Source organism: Arctopsyche grandis, chromosome 6, assembly GCF_051622035.1.
Source record: "Arctopsyche grandis isolate Sample6627 chromosome 6, ASM5162203v2, whole genome shotgun sequence".
Lineage (NCBI taxonomy): Eukaryota > Metazoa > Arthropoda > Insecta > Trichoptera > Hydropsychidae > Arctopsyche > Arctopsyche grandis.
Genome location: NC_135360.1, coordinates 9,342,532 through 9,363,468, shown reverse-complemented (window position 1 = coordinate 9,363,468; position 20,937 = coordinate 9,342,532). Strand labels below are relative to the sequence as shown.

The window sequence follows — 20,937 nt, the reverse complement described above, 5'->3', positions numbered from 1 at the left end:
AATCGAGGTCAAATCACGGGATCGAGCCCGGCGCCTCTCGGTGCTAGGCAAAAGCCCAACCACCGAGCCATGCTGCTGGCTAAATTAACAACAGCCGGAGCCATGGCGATGTTTTTTGCGCCCTTGGCAAATATCAAATTTTTCGCCCCTTTAATATTTTTTCATTAGATTTAAAGAATTTATTTCATATAAAAAATAAAGATTTATTGAAATATTTAAATCAAACATTTAAAAAAAAATGGGGTATTATTTATGGTTCGGTGATTATTATTGGTCACTAAAAGTCACTAAGATCTCTATAACGGAACATCTGGCAGCCGAAAAGTCTATCATACTAACGAGAACTCGAGTGCTAAATATTCCGTATTCGCGATTTTCATGGCAAAAATTATCTTTTGGGCGATCGCAATATGACTAATAATACAATTATCATTATTTATATTATAAATGTCCTACATTTTTATAATTCAATTTAGTGCAATGTTCAGTAACTTTTACAAAAATGTCATCTAAACTATTTTCTCGAAACTCCCTAAAATCATTATCAAACCCCTGAATTAACAACGATGATCTATAAATATCCTGTTCTTTCTGCTGAAGTGCAGTGTAAACCTTATACCATTTAGCAAGTATGAGATTCCAAAGATTTAAAAATTCAAGAAACTTATAATTGTGTATTTGAAAGTATAATGGGGTCGCAAGTGAATGTGAATTAGCAAAATTATGATTGTATTTTATAATATTTAAAACTGAAAGTACATATGTATATACATACATATGTCCTCATATTAATCGTGAACTGCTTCGACTGCTTTCGATTTTGAACACCATCTCGTATCCGAATGTTTTTACAAGCTAATTATGATGAACGATTTTTCCCATCCACATATTTAGTAGACAATGAAAATAAAGTAATAAAAAGTGTTTGTAAGGTTCCGAAAATTTCGTTTGATCGGTCAATTTCTCAGTACTCAAAAGTATTAAAAGTAAAACATGCATAATGCTCTCTCGAACATTTGAAGTATGCATAGATAGTTTATTAGCTTTTTAGATGATTCTAGGATATTTTCAGGACTTAATAAGAGAAATAGGACTTTCTAGAATGTCTGAGAGCATTTTGAATGACATTTTTTCATTCTGACGACACTGAATGGGTCATTTCGTCATTTTAACATACGCGCACTACCACCATGAACGTTTTCCGCGAAATTCTCACAGGAATGCAATGCTTATTAACTCTGGAAGCAATACATTATACATATTTTTTTAACACAAATTTTGTATGAGTTCGGGTATTTTAATTATTATTTAAAATAAGTGCGTACTTTTAAAACACATTACATAATATGAAAACGTAAATTTATCAAGTTTAGAAACGATAAAAATTGGTAAATAAACAATGCGAGTTACCATTAACACTAAAATTTCAGTCGGTTTTTTTTTGCTTCCAGATCTTTAAATAAAGCTTTGAGTTTTTCCCCAAAGTCGTTAAATCTTTTAACACAAACTACATAATAGACGTAACATTTCTGTTGTGTTTCGCCAACTGCTCAAAAGTCACATTTGCTTACCCTCTCTATGTACACATGAAATGCAAAATGTTGAAAATTATTGTTAATTAGTTTTTTGCATTAGTTAATTAATTTTATTCATGTCTTCCCTTATCTTACCGTTCACATGACTTTATCCATTTTTTGAAATTTCAACGGAATAGTATTGAAGCCCTCCAGATGCTCTAAAAAAGAATATTCTCGAAAATTCTCGGTTTGGAGAATATTCTCCAAAAGATTATTACAGAAAATTTTACAACATTAGATATGAGCGCCGAAGATTTGTTCCGAGCCGCTAAAGACCGATGCGGATATTTGCAAATAATCGACGAGGTGTATAAGGGTAATATACTTTTTTCTGATATCTTTATCTTTCTGTTATTTTTATATACATTGTATATACTTTTTATTTATTTTTATGAGGTTTTTACATTTTAAAAACACCTACAAAAATTCCCCATTAAAAATGGTTAAAATAAAAATATATAAAATGGGGCAAAAAGAATTTTTATCCAGGGGGACAATAAAAGCTGGGGCCTGTCCATAAAGCATACCCCTACAGTCCTACTTACATATATGTACTTCATTTCAGTTACTTTACAATGAAAAAAAAAAATACGCGATTCCTATTGATATGCTAAGATGTTTTGACCAAAAATAATCGTGTATTTAGAGATTTATAGAAAATTTCAAATATATCCATGTAATAGGAATCGTAATCTAGAATTTTCCTACTGCCAAGTTAACTGAAATGAGGTATACTTGTAGTTCTAATTAGAGATCGGTAGTCGAGTTGCCGCCATAAAATCACAATAGACCTCTCCATTGTCCGAGAAAGCAGAGAGTACAAAAAAAATGGTTAACAATAGTGAAACATTTTTTTTAGCCATCGTGCATCTTGTCTACCGGCCTTAGTTCTAATACATCATGTCATTTGCAGGAGCATATTCTCTCAATACACACCTGTATTGCATTAATTATAATATGTAGTATGTACATACATGTGTTAATTACTCTCATCCATTAGATATGTCTATGATGTGGCCGGCACATTACCAAATATTCCCAAATTTTCATCGTCGAAATTTGAATTTCGTCATTACATATGTACATATGTATATCGCTGCGAGTGTGAGAATGTGAGACGACATTTTTGGATGCTTCAAACGTGGAAAAATCGTCGGTCAACGTGATGGATCAGTTGAAAAAAAAAAGCATCTAATTTGCATACTCGTATGGTATGACGACACTTTCAACATTGAATATTAAGTTTATTTTAATATAAAATTAGAATTTTTCCGAATGAAATTTCTTTATCGTATTTTGAAGGTCTTCTCTAAAAATGTCGTATGAGATTGCAATACGAACCGAACGAATCTCATCTCTTGCGGGCATAGTAAACAAAATATGTTATTTGGAAATTCACAATTTTTCTTGTGAAGATTTATTTTAAACCGTCTTTATTTATATACAAAGAAGATTTATTTATAATGTGATAAACAAAATTAAAAACATTCATACTCGACATGAAAATTATTTCTAAAAAGAAGACCGAGAGTTGTCAAGTGTAAGAAACTTTTTTTAAGCAAACATTTGCACAATAAAGAAGTTTGGGTAGTTTTTCATGTGCTATGCTGTTTTTTTTCTAACAAGAAGACTTGACTAAAAAAATATCTGGTTTTGGGATAAAAGTTCATTCTAGAACAACAGTAATCAGTTTCATTCCGTTGGTAAAACGTATAACAACTCGTCCAAAATGATTGCATTTGAATTTAAATGGGGTATGATTTCTCGATACTATTATATATACATATACATAAATAATATATATACACAATAATTATTAAAGTGACTGAAACTAAATATCAATATGAAAATAAAATTTTAATTTACTGATTTGTACTAAAAATACATAATCCATATGTATTTCGAATGAATTTAGATATTTATTGTAAATATATACTGCTTTATTTACAGTAAATGCAATCAGAATTGAAATTTTAGATGTAAATCTAAAATTTGCATTCCAAAAACTTTGTATAATAAAACACACACACAGGTTTATCTTGTTATAGGACATACATACATGTCAAAGAACAGGTTTATCTTGTTATGTATTTACTCCGTGATGTTAGAAACTATATTAAAAAGAAAAATATAATAATTTGGCAACGTCTCTTATATGTAATACACCGATTATATTTAATTGGGTCCTAACTATTCGCCATTTCATGCGAAAAGTGAAATTTTCCTACATGACTTTATGTAATTCATATATGAGAATATTATTGGATGGCCAACGACCTCAAAATCGAGGTCATCACATTCGCATAAAAAATAAATAAAGGCAATGAAACGAAACACCTATATTTTACTTAAAAAGGTCATTAACAAACAAAATAGTAAATCATTTAATGATATTGATCAAAAAAGCTTGAAAGATTTTTATCAATGCCAAATTTACATAACACAATATTGGCATATTTTAAAAGTGTTAACTATTGACATGTAAGTTTATTAGTTAAATTCTAGATTTCAGGGAAATTTTATGGAAAATTAATTTCCTCTCATTGTTGTAATGTCGATAAAGTAGGTTGCTTTTAAATCGACGCTAAATTTCAGAAATATGTATATATGTAAAACGCTTTGAATAAATAATCTACTAAATGTATGTTATCTTTGCATACATAGATTTCAATTTTAAAATATACATTTTTTACCATTTATTGCATTATTTAATATTTATAATCAATCTTGTATTTATATTTTCAGCTTTTTTATTTCTCACTGTGTCGGTGGCATCGACGCCAGCTAAAATGGAAGAAAACACTATAAACAAGTTTTCATTACAATTTTACAAAGTATTTATCATTTTTGAATCGCTTATAATACATTGTTTAAAATTTTATAAGTTGTACTTAATTTTGTTCGAAGGAAGCTTCAAATTCCGAAAAGAACATAATCATGTCACCTTTATCTGTTGAAACTCTCTTGGGACTTTTGTCTTTTGGTGCAGATGGTGACACTCAAAAGGAAATCAACGATGCTATTCACTTGCCAAATACAGATATAGTAAATAATAAAGTCACATATGTATGTACACTGAAATAGTGAATATCAAATAATATTTCTAATCCCAATACTATCACAGATCAAATCTACTTTCAAATCGCAAATGGGAAAAATCAATAGCATCCAAGGAGTAGTTTTAAATATTGCCAATAAAATATACGTGAAAAATGGCGAACGCTTTGAATTGGCCCCAGATTTCAAAGCTGTTGCTAATGATGATTTTTCTTCCGATATTGAAAATGTTGACTTTTCGAATGCTGACAGCGCTGCTAACACTATCAATAATTGGGTAAATTATTATATATATACGTAGTTTCTGCAATTCGTGTATGATTTTGTTTCATTATAAGCACTGATTTCACTAATCTTTATTTTAAGGTTGATAGTAAAACAAACAATAAAATCAAAAATTTTGTATCACCACAATCAATTGATCCAGCAACTCGAGTCATATTAGTAAATGCAATATATTTTCAGGTAAATTCACAATTATCATTTATTTTTATACTTAGATTGAATTATTCATCACTTTTGTATCATTTAAAAAATTATATAACACCTATTGTTCTCTGCTAAGGCACTACTAATACATTTTATACTTTTATTAATAATGTGTAGGGTAATTGGGAAAAGCCGTTTGACACACGATTTGTACATAAAACTAAATTTAACAAAAATCAAAATGAAGTCATTGATGTGGATATGATGTATCAAGCAGAAGATTTTCTTTATGCTAAGCTGCCGGAATGGGAATCTGAAGTATTTAACTTCAATTCATTTTAAATTGTCAAAAATATATGTTTAATTACAATTTTCCTATAATATTTTCAATGCATTTATAGATTCTTTCATTGCCTTATAAAAACAACGATACATACTTGACCATAATTTTGCCAAGAGAAATTAACGGCCTGAAGGCTTTGGAGGAGAAAATTTATGATGCCAATTTTGCAAATATTTTTAAAAAAATGACCAAACGTGAGGTCAATGTCAATATTCCGAAATTCATGATTGAAACTACAATTGATTTGAAACAAATTTTGCCAAAAGTATGTATTATAATACTATTAGCTTAAACGACTGTTAATTATGTATATATCATGGAATTTTTATTTAACATTTTAGCTCGGAATCAAACTTATTTTCGATTCAGCTAAAGCAGATTTACACAATTTATTGAAGAGCGGTGAACAAGTCTATATCTCAGAAGGCACACAAAAGGCTTTCATTGAAGTCAACGAACACGGCACAGAAGCTGCGGCTGTAACTGGTAAAGAGATGATTTTCAATTAACAATAAATATTATACTTTTATTTTATCCTGTCTATAATCAAATATTAATTTTAGAATTACGAGCTGTACCCACTTCTCTTAATGATAACATTGTATACTTCACTGCCGATCGTCCATTCTTTTACATGTTGATGAACAAAGATGATATCCTCTTTTGTGGAAAATATGTTGGTGCTTAAGTTGTAATCTGATAGTGATCTCACTTAAATAGATAAACATTAACAATAAAATGATTTCAATACGTAATCAATTGATGTGCATTTATAATTATATTTTTTTATAATACATACATTTATAAACATTGCAATGAATCTAATCAATACAAGCTTTCTAAACAAATGAGTTTCAATTTATTTAATATTTATTTCAAATACCTCTGAATGTATTCATTTATAAATTTACGTCTATTTTCAACACTGTATATATTTTACTCTTGAGAAATAAGGAAACATTAATGTTTTAATCATTTTTATGTTAGAATAAAGTTAAACATCATTGAGACCGATTTTTTGAAGATCCAGTCATATTTAATTGAATTATCATCATCATTTAAAGCCATTGTGCACCATCCAATTCTGGGTAAAAGCTACTACACAAAATATTTAAAGTAAAAAAAAAATGCAATTGAAAAGTGACATCTATTGAAAAAATATATAAGCGTGCTTTGAAATTACATACATATAATGAAATAAAAACTATTTCATAATTGTTTTTTTTTAATAAATCAAGAAATTTATATGGTTATATTATTAAATTTATTTATAACCGCTAAATTAACTATGACCGTTTTATAAAAAATAAACATTTCAGCATTTATAACGATAAAACAGAGCTTTATTTTATCGACACTTGATGTCGATGTCAGTCTTATAAATAATTTGACAAACAGCTTGCTCTGACTTTTCGTTTGCAAATAAATCAACTTAGTCTAATCTACTGAGGTTGAGTAAGAATTTTTGCTTTGTATATTCAAAATATTTAGTATAGAATGAAAATAATAGATGAATAATTACAAATTTCTATTTTTAGCTTTTTCATCCAATCCTACATATATGTAACTTCAATATCGACTAAAATGAATCAAATTACTGATATTTTTAACCAGTTTTCATTAAAATTCTATAAAGTATTTATTTATTTATTACATGGTGAAGAATTTTTCTTATATTAACAAAATAATAACTGATACATTTTGTTGTGTATTGCATGAAGGAAGCTGCAAACCAAAATGTCGGAAAGAATTTAATAGTGTCTCCAATATCGTCTGAAATTCTCTTAGGACTTTTGTCCATGGGTGCTGAAGGAGACACCCGAAAAGAATTGAATGATGCTCTTCAATTAAATGATTCAGAATTAGTAAAAATACATACATTCCTTTTATTAAACAAAATATGTATTGACAAACATTTCATAATTTATATAAGTTTCACTATTTTAGATCAAATCCACTTTCAAATCGACGATAGAAAACATTAATAATATTCGTGGGGTTATTTTAAACATTGCCAATAAGTTGTATGTAAAACATGGTGAAGGATTTGATCTATCTACTGAATTCAAAAATATTGCTATCGAGGACTTTTCATCTGATATTCAAAATATTGACTTTACTAATACTGTAAACGCCGTTGACACTATAAATGAATGGGTATTATAATGCCTTTGATATTTTATATATTTGTACATATGTAATATTTAACGTTAACCACTGAATTCACTAAAAACATTTTTTAAGGTTGAAAATCAGACAAAGAGCAAAATCCATAACTTTGTTACTTCTGATACACTTGATAAAGAGACTCGCATCATTATGATCAATGCAATTTATTTTCAGGTGTACATTAATTAATAATAATACACATTATTTTGTATGTAATATAATTCAAAGCCAAATGTATGTATTTCTCATAATATAAAGTATATCTAATAGTAACATTCAACAAAAAATACTCGTATTCCTATGCATTTTAAATAATTTAAACAATATTTGCAGGGTACTTGGAATAAGAAATTTGTTCCGAATGGCATATTTAAAAGAAAATTCAACATAAACGAAGAAGAAGATGTAGACATCTATATGATGTATCAGACAGACAACTATCCATATGCCGACTTAATAGAATGGAAAGCCAAAGTAATATTATATATTTAACTTAAATTAAATATAATAATAATAATATAATATAATAATAGTAATATTATATATTTAACTTAAAATTATTAATTAAAATATGTAACTCCAAATATTTCCCGAATAGATTATAGCATTACCCTATGAAATGAAAGAAATGGCTTTAGTTATAATTCTACCTAATAAAGTCAATGGTCTTGATGATTTGGATAGTAAAATTTGCAGTGCAAATATTGCTGACGTTTTGAGCAAAATGAAAATTGAGGAAGTGGAAATTGGCATTCCGAAGTTTAAAATTGAATCATCGATTGATCTGAAACATCTTTTACCAAAAGTATTACATGTTAAAATATTTTATTGGTGATTGCTTTTGTGTTGTTAAATACAAATATATGTATGTATATATATTTTTAATTTAGCTTGGGATTAGCCTTATTTTCAAAAGTGAAGTGGCCAATTTAAAAGGCATATTAAAAAGTGATGAAAATGTATTTATATCAGAGGCTAAACAGAAAGCTTTTATTGAGGTCAATGAACAAGGAACCGAAGCTGGTGCACTCAGTGGTATGTTGCCTTAAAATGATAAAAGCACTATAATTTCAATTTTTAATTACACAATAAAAATATGATTTGATGATTACAGAAATGAAAATTGAAACAAGAATGGGTCCGGACAACATTTTCTATGCTAGTCATCCATTCTTTTACATGTTGATGAACAAAGAAAATATTATTTTTTGTGGAAAGTTTATCGGCGCTTAAGTTTAGCTTTCACATACATATGTACATATAATTGGTATGATTTATTTTCAATTATTCGATTTTGTTGTAATGAAACAATCATTAATTTTTACATATTTCTATTTCAGATTATTCAATTTTGCTTGAGAATTAAACAAATTCAATTGTGTTCTAAAAGTAGTTTTTACATACATACTGAATATCAATATAATCGCATTCACAATTTCGTTTATTATTTAATCAAATTTCCAAAATTCATCGTCTTCTACAACTTCTTCCGGAGGTGGTTCTGGTCTTCGAAACTGTGCTATTGGTAAATCAGGCATCTGAATATTTTTCATATTCAGAAGATTACTTTTTATAATTGTTTCCACTTCGATTGTATCGAATTTTTCTTGTACTTTTTCCATTATTGGTCCTTCGATGGCATCCATGATTTGATATCGCAATAAATTAGGCAATATATTAACGACAAATTCGATCACATAATCAATAGTACCCGCTCCGTCGCACCTCGCCTGGATGTTACCCAGTTCCAACTGCAAGTCTCGACACTGAGGATGTTTCCTAGTATCCAGAGGTTGGGCCAAAACCACCCTAACTGTGAAATAATCTACTGAAAACGAAGCAGTTCCAGCCCTTGAAACGAGACCGCCGACGAAACTTAAATCCCAATGGGTTTTCCCTTCGAGCTTTTGCGTTCCTATTTCAAAGTCGGCAATCAACGTGTGGTTTTCGACCGACAGTGATATATTTCCCATACGATAAAATGACGAAATTCCTGTGACCCAAGTATGCGACAAATCTGCTCTATAAAACGGTGTAACATGATTATAATCTGGTATCAGCATCGGATCTAAATTCATCTGTCGTACCTTTGTACGAGTGTCAGCAATCACCATGTCTAGCGGCGATAGAGAATTTGGAAATCGCATCTCTCCAGCTAAGTTTTCGAGGTTTTTATTTACTTCATCTCTGATCTTGGTGTAAGCCTCTTTCAAAACGAACGGTTTGATTGATTCAAAAAGGAAAGTTCCCACTGAATTGAGTATACCCTGGAATATAGACCCCATAAAGCCTAAATTATCGAACTTCATGGCGATATTACTAAATGTTATATCCATGTTGATATCTTGAGCTTGAAGACGACCGTCTCTTTCGATGGCCAAATTTGCCAATCCTTGTACATAGACATCCGTTAAATTTACAACAAATGGACCCTGAGATCTGCTGATCCAAGTGGACATAGTATAGTTACCAATTACTTGAAGATTTTTTATTTTTAACGCCGCATTCACCTGGAAACATTTTTAATTATTTCTTAAATCAGTTTGAACGTGACAAAATCAAAATACAGATAAGGAAAACAGTACCTCCATAGCTGAAATTTCTGACTTTACATACATAATCCGAAATTTACTCAAACCATAGACATTGACATCGTTGAATGTCATTGTGGCGGCAGGGAAGCTATGCTTCATCTTAGGAATTGGCATAGGATCAGGTATTTCAGCACCGGGAACACCAACAGGATCTTCTTGTTTGTAGTGTTCCAAGATTTTCAGAATTTGATTGGCTAACTTTTTTTCAGCCTCCGATATTTGCCCAATTTCGACATTTTCTATCAAATAAAAATTATTTTTCAGCTTATATTGAACGATGTGTACTGAAAATCGATCTGAAGGAAATTTACTAACACAAAATCATTGAAAAACCACAGGAATTGACTGGTAATAGCTTATAATAATTGGCCGATTGAGTTATAGAGTTATGTATAATCTAGCATATGTGGAAAATGTTGTGTTTACCCAACTACTATTTGACTTTACAATAAACTTTAAAAAGCAATTGGTCAATTATTAATCTAAAGAGAGTGAAATAGTGTTATATAAATTTGAGGTGGGCATTCACTGAGAGATTTGCTGTCAGATGTGTCACTGCTTATATAATGTATTCTTATATTTATCTTAGCTAAAAGCATTATGATAGACCTTATGAGCAACAAATCTCTTAACTTCATTTTTAAAATTTTTTTATTGAACCAAAATTTCTTTTATTTAATGTGATTTCAAGGTTATATCTTAAAGTTCATCGTTAAAATGAGTGTTGTGATTATAATTTACATTACTTAATATTTATCGAGTCCTCAAAAGTCAGCAACGAACAAAAGGATAACCCATCCAATTATTATTGTGTTATGACAGGTTGAGAAGTCGGAGAAACCGCTACGACACACAAAATAATGGAGACTTTTGTGCCCAAATTTCTATGTGAATTAGGCCTAGCAAGTGATTAAGAAAAATAAACACGTGGGTGAAGAATAAGAATTGAAGCCAATATAATTGAAGAATTGATATGACGTGGAAGAATGTTTAGCTAATAGAAAATTATAAGTTCTAAATGAATCTGTATCCTACATATATATATTTTGTAACATTGTAAATTTGACATGTGTATTATTATAGGCGCCATTTTAGACAAAATAAATTTTTCCTTGGTCATTCAATGATTATATCGCAATATAAACTTCACACCAAAACCCAATTATCTCAATATGGAACAAAACTAATGAAGAATACTTACCACCGGAAGCCAAAACATTGAAAGAGTGCAGCACGAGTAATACAAATGTCAAAATTGTCTGCTTCATATCGAATGCGTATTGAACTTAATTGAAAGAAGAGCAATATGAATGTGAATCATGCTCGCATACTACATAAAGGGATCAAAGGCCGTAACCTTTAAACAGCAAACAGCATCTTATCTACGTCATAACTCCAACACATCTGCGTATACAAAAATAAAATCAAAAATTTTAATTGGAATGAAATATTTATTGTCACACATTATAATTAAAATAACACAATATCAATATGGATTTTCATGTTACTTGGATGATATGTAACTTTCGTATTGTTGATTTAAAATACGTTAAGAATCGACAGATTATAAAATAGTAATATTTCCAGTATTTGGTACAAGGTCAACATGTAAAATATAATCGTACACTAAAGTTATTAAATAAATCATTTAATTATAAATAAAATAATAGAAATTGAAAAATTGTTATTTTTTTTTATAATGTAAAATGCATGGTGAATCTCCGAAACCAATTAGCACTAAAAATACGACTACAATTTCGTTTTGCCATTTATTACACAACATTTGCTTATGTTAAATATATAGACAATATTTATATAAATTGAATAATTGTAAAACATGTGTAACTATGAATCTAAGTTGTTTCAATCCCATATTTAGATGATTGCAGATGCATTTTGCTTATTTCTAACCCAAACATATTCACAATATCTATAAATATGTAACTCTTGCTTATGAAATTTTGATCCATTAATTCATCAATATTTTTTTTAGAATATAAAAAAAATCTTTTATTACCTTTAGACAGTGAATAGTATGATGTCTCTGTTTTTGCCTACTATTACCAAATAGAACAAGTTTGCTTTTATATATTGTAGAGACAAAGATAGCAGATGTTGGGAAATTACATGTTGCTAGTTAGTTCCATTACGTAAAGCAACACCCGCACATACATATACATTTTATATAGATATTAGAACCAGTATCTGATGATAATTAACACGTTAATATTAATGTGTATTAAACGTACACATTTTTATTTCAATTATAATCAGATACTAGTCCTAATTTTAATACAAAAGCATTTATAATTTAGCAAAAAAAATTGCGAATTAAATAAAAAATGCATCTACAAACTAAGAATAAGATGAAAGGCGTTTCAATTCAAAGCTGTGTTCACTCAAGTGAGCAAAAATACCAAAAAAAAAAAAAACAGCACAAAAAAGGAATGGAAATTTTAAATGTGCAAACATTATGTCAAATTGAAATAATTAATAAAAACCACAAAAAAAAAATTAACACTAAAAATTGATAATAATAAAAATAATATGAATACAATAAGTCTTGTCGATATGCAACTAATGTATATGAAATATCACTCATATTTCACTGCATGAAATAAGTCTCAAAATTCAAATTATCACACAAAATCACACCCGTCTCAAGAGTCTTGTGGATCTTTCGCAATGTTTCTGATCGCCGTCCCCTTGAGTTCGGGATACGATGGCACTTGTCCATATTTGGACGAATTGTATTTGTTGACTACGGCCATATGAGTGTTGGTTTTAGCCAAGATAGCAATACTGGCCAACTTCGTCATTATCGGCTGGATGTCTCTGAATTTGTAACCGGAATAATACGTAAGCGTCGGCGTCCAGCACTTTTCAGGCGAATTCATAGGTGGCAAGATCGAAACGGAGATGCAGACGGCGGCGGCCGCCAGTTCGGAAGGTCTATAATGAGCCATGTCATATTCAACTAAGCATAGGTCGATTAAGTATTTGGCGAGGCAGTGATTTCTCGAATGTGCACCGGCCGCTTTGATGAATCTAAAAAAAGAGCAAATTTGATACGTATTAAGTTATTGGTTCCATAAAAACTGGATACTTCCTGTCTTGTGACGGCTCACCGCTACTCTTACCTTCGTTCGAAATGAAGCGGCAAAGGTCTGCCGAGGCTAAATTTAATTTCAGCTAATATAGAACGCTCGCAGCGGAATATTTCGTGTTTTGTATAAGTGTGATCGGTTATGAAGACGAAATCTTGAACATCGGGAACGTACATTTCCTCGTACTTGCTAGCAACGAATAAAGCTGTTATTCCGACCAATTGGATTTGTGTCTTTTTGATGGTTTTAACAGCCTAAAATCATACGTTAGATAATGATAAGAGCGTAAAGAACATTCCAATACTTATATATTGTTAATATTTTCATTACTTGGAAATAGCGATCGACTATGGCGACTGTTAAATGTAATGTTTCCAATGTGAGATTAAATTGGTGGTGAACTTCTATGAGCCAATTGATGAGCGTTGCACGCATGCTCGGAGTGAGAAAAGCCTACGAATAATATAAAATTATAATAAAAGTCATGATAAAAAAAACAGTCTGATCCTGGGATCGTAATATAAAAGGGTATTTACTTGTCCTTTAAGATGTTGCTCCTTAATCGGATACATCAATTCAAGTTCCATCAGATAATTGTATATGTCTTTAATATAAATTCCCATTAAAGTTGGACTATGCCCGTCTCCAGAGTCAATGTCCTCGACTCCTTCCAACAACTCCGCCGAGTACGATTCCTTCTTTTTACTAATTACTTTTGATTCTTTACTCGCAGGTTTACTATTCAGTGCATGATTACTGTCGATTGATTTAGATTTAGCTTTTTCATTTTCGTTTGGTAATAAATTCTCCTTCGACGATGTCTTCTTAGTTAAGATATTTGAAATCTGAAAAAATGAAGGTAAATTTTATATACAAATCAAAACAAAAACATGTTAAATGTGATGTGAATATCAAAGATTTATATTAACCTTTGCTTGCTTGAGCTTGGTGGCAAGTGCTCCGGCGTTTGCCACCAAAGACATGCTTTCCTCTCGACGTAACAACTTTGGATTATTTTCATCGTATATCTTCGTAGTTCCATTGGTAGTCTTAACAGGAAGTCTTGTATCGACTTTGGCGTTTACATTTTTATAACTGAAAATTGCAATTTATTAGTATTTAGTCGTAAAACAAATTCAAATATTTATCAAACAAACGTTTCAAATGAATTTATACTTGCGAGTGACGGGTCTCAAGTTCGACACTGCCATATTTTGATTCTCCGCTGCAACCACTGGTTTCCCTTTGGCTGCAATAGGCTGTGTGCGAATGTTTCCATTGAGGTTACCCAAGACAGCTCGTTTCGTCGTGCCATTGGTGAGCGTGTCTTTCGCCAACAGAGCTGACTTAGCCTTATTGACAAACATGTTTTCTTGCATGTTCATTGCCTGAAAATTACAATCGATAAAATACATCTCACAAATAAAGTATCTCCATTCTCGATTTGTAAAGTTTTGTTCTATTATTATTTACTAAATGAATTGACAATCTAAGAATCCCCTAAATCATCCTCTACATCGGACTAAGTGGTCGGATAAATGCACCCAAGAGAGCCGCACCCTCGAGACATCCTAATTTTCAAAGGTGCTCAAGAAGAACTAACGCAATAGAATTCCACAAAAAAATGTGTCAAAGGGTATTTCTATGTTATCCAAGGGTGTTGATTTTGTGGAATTCTATTGGGTGAGTTCTTCTCGAGATTAGGATTTCTCGAGACTGCAGTGCATTTGGGTTCCTCCGGAAACCGTATCCTCCAGTTTGATACATACACCATCCTCACATTTCTGATAATATGCAGATCCAAGAGGGGGTGCCACGACCCCCATAGGAAAAATTTAATTTCATAAATATACATACATATGAACATGCGTTTTAATTTTTCCAAATCCACATGTTAAAATTTATGGCCCAGGATATTTTTCATGTATTATATTTCCAATTTAAATGGCCCCCTCCTTGACCATTTTCTTGGTCCGCTAATGCATCCACCTTAGCTTACATCTATCGTTCTGCATTCAAGACATTCTTTAATACTTGGGTATTATCTATTCTTGCCACATGGCCTACCCATTTTAACCTTTCAATTCTTACAAATGATGAAACTCATACTTCTCGGAAGAGGCTTGTTAATAAAGTTTCGATTTTATATATTTAACTAGCTGAGCCCCGCATGCGTTGCAATGCCACAATAACCCATGCAATTCCAGTTCCTGTTCCCAATTGTCGGAAGAACGCATGCAGCGAACACGTTGGTTGCGACGCGAAAACATTTGAAATGACACTCATTCACTTCCTGGACATGCATACAAAAAAACCTGAAAGTTCCATCGTAATCGTTTCAGTGGCTTAGGAGCCTATTCGAGACACACAGACATTCATTTATATATATATATATATATATATATATATATATATATATATATATTTTATTTTTATTTTATTTTATTAATTGAAAAATCAACAGACAGGATGTACAGAGATAGGTATAAAAAACACAAAAAGTAAATAAATAATATATGTAACACCCGAGTCCAATAATAGATTTTTACAAAAATGAAAAAGATAAATATAAGGAAAACAAATTAAAAAGTAAAGAATAAAGGCATGACAAAATATGTAGTACACTGCATAATTAAACTATAGTATTAAAATATTTGGAAAAGGTTATAAGATAGAATATAAGAAGAAATTGAAATTTACAAATATAAAAAACAAATGAAAAAGGTAAATACAAAATAAACAAATGAAATGGAAAGGAATGAAAGCTATAATATGATTAAATAGCACATTACATAACTAAACTAAAGTATAAAAATAATGGAAATATTGGAAAAATAGAATAGAAGAAAAAATGAATCAATCGGTCAAGATTCTCTTGATGTTAGACCTGAATTGATGTAGGGAAATACCAAACAGATCAACCTCATTCAGCTCTCCGTTAAACATACGATAAACGCGCTGCAGATAAAAATATTTTTGGGAATTAGTATTGAAAGGATCAAGTGAAAAGAGTGTAACGCGTCTAGGGTATCGAACTGGGATTCTGAAATTAACCTTATTCAGTAAATCAGAACAATCAAGGAAACCATTTATGAGCTTAAAGAAGAATATAGCATCAGAATGTCGTCGCCTGACAGAAAGATTGTTAAAAGAAAGGATTTTTAAAATGTCGGAAACAGTAGAATGGGTATAGGTAGGAAAAAGGTAGCGTAAGGATTTAATAAATTTAAGTTGAACTTTCTCAATACAATTAATATGGGATAAATAAAAAGGTGACCAGATAATTGAGGCAAATTCAAGGTGAGACCTTACAAAGGAAAAATAAAGTAATTTTAGTACATAAGGATCATTAAAGGGTTTTGTTGAGCGGAGTAGGAATCCAAGAGATTTAAATGCTTTGTTGGTAATAAAAGAAATATGTTCAGAGAAATCTAGTTTATTATTGAGTATTACACCAAGATCCTTAATAGAAGATGACGTGTTAAGGATTGAATGATTTAATTGATATTGATTAGTAATAATTGACTTATTTCTAGTGAAATTTAAAATAGAGCATTTTTCTAGATTAATAAAAAGATCATTATTTAAACAATATATAGAGAATCTATCTAGATCTTCTTGTATCTTATGACAATCGTCTATGGTGTATATAGGTTTGTAAATTTTTAAATCATCAGCGTAAAGAAGTATAAAGGAATGTTTGAAGATGTATGAGATATCATTAATATAGAGTAAAAACAATAAGGGACCTAAATGCGACCCTTGTGGGACACCGGAAGGAATATGTCTAAGTGATGATCTAAAACCATTGAGAATTATGATTTGGTGACGATTTAGTATATACGAAGAGATCCAACGAAATAAATTTCCTCGGATTCCAAGGGACCAAAGTTTATTGAGTAAAAGGTTGTGATTGATTTTATCAAAAGCTTTAGAGAAATCCGTATAAACGACGTCTATTTGGATTCGTTTGTCCATATAAGATGTGAGAGTACTAGTGAAATTAAGCAGGTTAGTCTCTACCGATCTCCCCTTAAAAAAACCATGTTGTTCAGGTATAATGTAGTTTTTGAAATTGGAGAAAAGGAAATTATAGATAATTTTTTCAAAGATTTTACTAATGACAGATAGTTTAGATATAGGACGGTAATTCTCAATAAGATTCTTATCACCTTTTTTAAAAATAGGGGTGATGTAAGATAATTTCCAATAGTCAGGAAATTTACCGTTCGACATAGAAAGATTGAAAAGGATTGTTATGGGAAGAGATAATGGGACAGCACATTTAACAAGGAAAAAAGAAGGCAAACCATCACAACCCGCACCAAGATTAACATTGAGAGAGTTGATGTGACTGAGTACAGTAGATAAGTCAAAATGAAAAGTAGATAAGTTACAAGAAGAAGTATCTGTATTAGAGATAGAAAGGTTAATGGTAGAATCACTATTGAAAGTGGAGTCAAAATAGTCAGCAAAAATGGTACAGATTTCAGAACCATGTGAAGCCGACTTATTTCCATAATACATTACGGAAGGATATGAAGAGGAGGTATTTTTTTTTGAATTTATATATGACCAAAATGATTTGGGATTAGTTTTAATATTATTTTGAATAAGAGAAATATAATTTCTAAAGCAGATTAAAGAATATTTTTTAATTCGAGCTCTTAATAGTGAAAAACTTTGATAATCTAAGGGATTTGAATAAATTTTAAATTTTTTATGGAATTTGTTTTTTTCTTTTATTATTTTAATAAGAGACGATGTAAACCAAGGGGGATATTTGGTACGCTTAGATTTAAGAGTAAAAGGGACGTGGCATTCAATAATATTTTGTAAGTTATCGTAAAATTTTTTACAAGCTAAATCAATATTTAAATTGGACAAAAGTGAATTCCAATTGATATCGCTTAAAATTGGAATAATTGTAGCATAGTCAGCTTTTCTAAAGAGGAAAGTTTTATTATAATTATAATTCAAGGGTGAAGATTTGTTGTAAATTATTGAGATGCAAAAGGATAAATGATGAGAATCTTCATGGATTAGCGTAGAGTCAGCACGAGAAATATATAAGGGGAAACTACTAATAGCTAGGTCAAGAATACGATTATTAGTATTTGACAAATAATTGTATTGATAAAGTTTATTATAAGATAAGAATTGAGTAAAGGAAAGGGGAAAAGGAAATTCTATATATATATATATATATATATATATATATATATATATATATATAGATGAGTTTTCACTACTACAAAACCATCTGTTCTTTACAAATAGAACTAACGGGACTTTGAAATATACATAATTGAAACCAATCTCAGATTAAATCAATAGCATTTACCTTCCCACCTTATTCATATTCTTTCACACCATCCACAATTGGGTTTACAATCCCTAAATAAGAACATATCAGTGGTGGCTTGTCTATATGTACTGCGGGGCTACAGACCTCTCAGTATAGTATATATGCGTGCTATTTTGTCTGCATTTGATCAAAAATACAAATGCATGTTATTTTTGCCGTCCATATATACTGTAGGACTGCAGACCTTCCAGTATAGTACATATGCATGCTATTTTGTCTGCATTTGATCACCGGCATGGTCAACGAGCTACTACAGCTGGATAAGTCTCTGCAACCAACCCTCTATGAATTCTCACGAGCCGCCACTGGAACCTATCATTACGGTAATGCTTCCACTATAACATGTGTATATAAAAAATCAGTATCAGTTCTCCCCACGTTCTGCTTTATTATCCACAAATCATCAGGAGATATCGTAACCTGCCCCCACTTGACATCATCTGTTCTTCACAACTCTGTCCCACCAATGCTTTACCTACCGGTGCAGTAGTTTGCTCGATGAGAATTTCGACTTATTATTTTCATATATACACACATACATACTACGTATTAGTTGAAAAATATCGGAAAATCAATACTACTGTATGCGTATTTTTTTATTTTAGAGCATATGTATATATCACACATATGTATGTATAAACATCAGTCCAATTGCATATCGCGAGGTATGGACGTACAAAAATGCGGGAAAAAATGGGGGTGTTATTGTTGCATGGAGAGGTGAGAGGTGTGTGACAATAAGTGTAATAGGAGTGGCGAGAGATACTGACCGGTAGGGCGCGGGCGGTAGGGCGACGAGCGGCTTCCATGGTCAGTTGCAGTTGCGAGACTTCGAAGGGTGCTGAGGGTCGAGGTTCGAAGTCCTCGAATGCCAGCAGTTCTCGTCTGCGGGAGTCAAAGCGCGAACTGCGCTAACGAATCTCTACCGGCTGTGTCCGTCACTGATCGCCGACCCGTCAGCCGATCGGTTCAAACGCAACGGCCGTTTCGGTTACAACGGATCGGCTGCAGGCCGACAACTGCTCACGCCAAACACATTCACAATCACAATCCCAGTACAAATTTATTTATCACAATCCAAAATTATTCGCGTGGTTTTGCCTATTAGACCTAGCGCACACATGTGTTTTTTTTTTTTATATTTGCAATTTTTTATTATTTTTTTGTAAAATAAAACTTTATGGTGACTATTAGTGTTGTGTTATGCTAATTTCAACGGGTGGTTTCGGAAAGGAATTGATACATGAATTAAAATAAAGTTATATGTTATATCATTTATATAATGTAAACCATATATATATATATATATATATATATATATGTATATATATATATATATATATATATATATATATATATATATATATATATATATATATATATATATATATATATATATATATATATATATATATATATATATATATATATATATATATATATATATATATATATATATATATATATATATATATATATATATATATATATATATATATATATATATATATATATATATATATATATATATATATATATATATATATATATATATATATATATATATATATATATATATATATATATATATATATATATATATATATATATATATATATATATATATATATATATATATATATATATATATATATATATATATATATATATATATATATATATATATATATATATATATATATATATATATATATATATATATATATATATATATATATATATATATATATATATATATATATATATATATATATATATATATATATATATATATATATATATATATATATATATATATATATATATATATATATATATATATATATATATATATATATATATATATATATATATATATATATATATATATATATATATATATATATATATATATATATATATATATATATATATATATATATATATATATATATATATATATATATATATATATATATATATATATATATATATATATATATATATATATATATATATATATATATATATATATATATATATATATATATATATATATATATATATATATATATATATATATATATATATATATATATATATATATATATATATATATATATATATATATATATATATATATATATATATATATATATATATATATATATATATATATATATATATGGTTTACATTATATAAATGATATAACATATAACTTTATTTTAATTCATGTATCAATTCCTTTCCGAATGTATATATAAATAAATAATATAAAGTTATATGATATAT

The 20,937-nt window shown here is 29.6% G+C and overlaps 3 protein-coding genes across 3 annotated transcripts; 1 reads left to right on the top strand and 2 right to left on the bottom strand.

Annotated features, from left to right (window-relative positions):
• The first annotated feature begins 3,271 nt into the window (after nt 1-3,271).
• On the top strand, nt 3,272-9,014 carry LOC143912572 (uncharacterized). Its single transcript, XM_077431861.1, has 19 exons — nt 3,272-3,331; nt 4,323-4,411; nt 4,485-4,622; nt 4,702-4,911; nt 5,001-5,099; nt 5,241-5,381; nt 5,465-5,671; nt 5,748-5,892; nt 5,970-6,082; nt 6,401-6,522; nt 6,945-7,041; nt 7,128-7,271; nt 7,354-7,563; nt 7,651-7,749; nt 7,909-8,049; nt 8,174-8,380; nt 8,466-8,610; nt 8,690-8,842; nt 8,916-9,014. Exons 1-18 carry the CDS (start codon nt 3,307-3,309, stop codon nt 8,806-8,808), a joined length of 2,451 nt encoding a protein of 816 aa, XP_077287987.1. The 5' UTR covers nt 3,272-3,306; the 3' UTR covers nt 8,809-8,842; nt 8,916-9,014.
• LOC143913375 (uncharacterized) lies at nt 8,520-11,575 on the bottom strand. The gene is made up of 3 exons (XM_077433107.1): nt 11,371-11,575; nt 10,161-10,408; nt 8,520-10,085 (listed from the first exon to the last, which is right to left on the bottom strand). Exons 1-3 carry the CDS (start codon nt 11,435-11,437, stop codon nt 9,024-9,026), a joined length of 1,377 nt encoding a protein of 458 aa, XP_077289233.1. The 5' UTR covers nt 11,438-11,575; the 3' UTR covers nt 8,520-9,023.
• A 1,122-nt stretch (nt 11,576-12,697) lies between these two features.
• Nucleotides 12,698-19,632, bottom strand: LOC143912877 (G2/mitotic-specific cyclin-B-like). Its single transcript, XM_077432320.1, has 7 exons — nt 19,415-19,632; nt 14,453-14,664; nt 14,206-14,371; nt 13,813-14,121; nt 13,607-13,729; nt 13,310-13,530; nt 12,698-13,217 (listed from the first exon to the last, which is right to left on the bottom strand). Exons 1-7 carry the CDS (start codon nt 19,451-19,453, stop codon nt 12,830-12,832), a joined length of 1,458 nt encoding a protein of 485 aa, XP_077288446.1. The 5' UTR covers nt 19,454-19,632; the 3' UTR covers nt 12,698-12,829.
• Nucleotides 19,633-20,937: the final 1,305 nt, after the last annotated feature.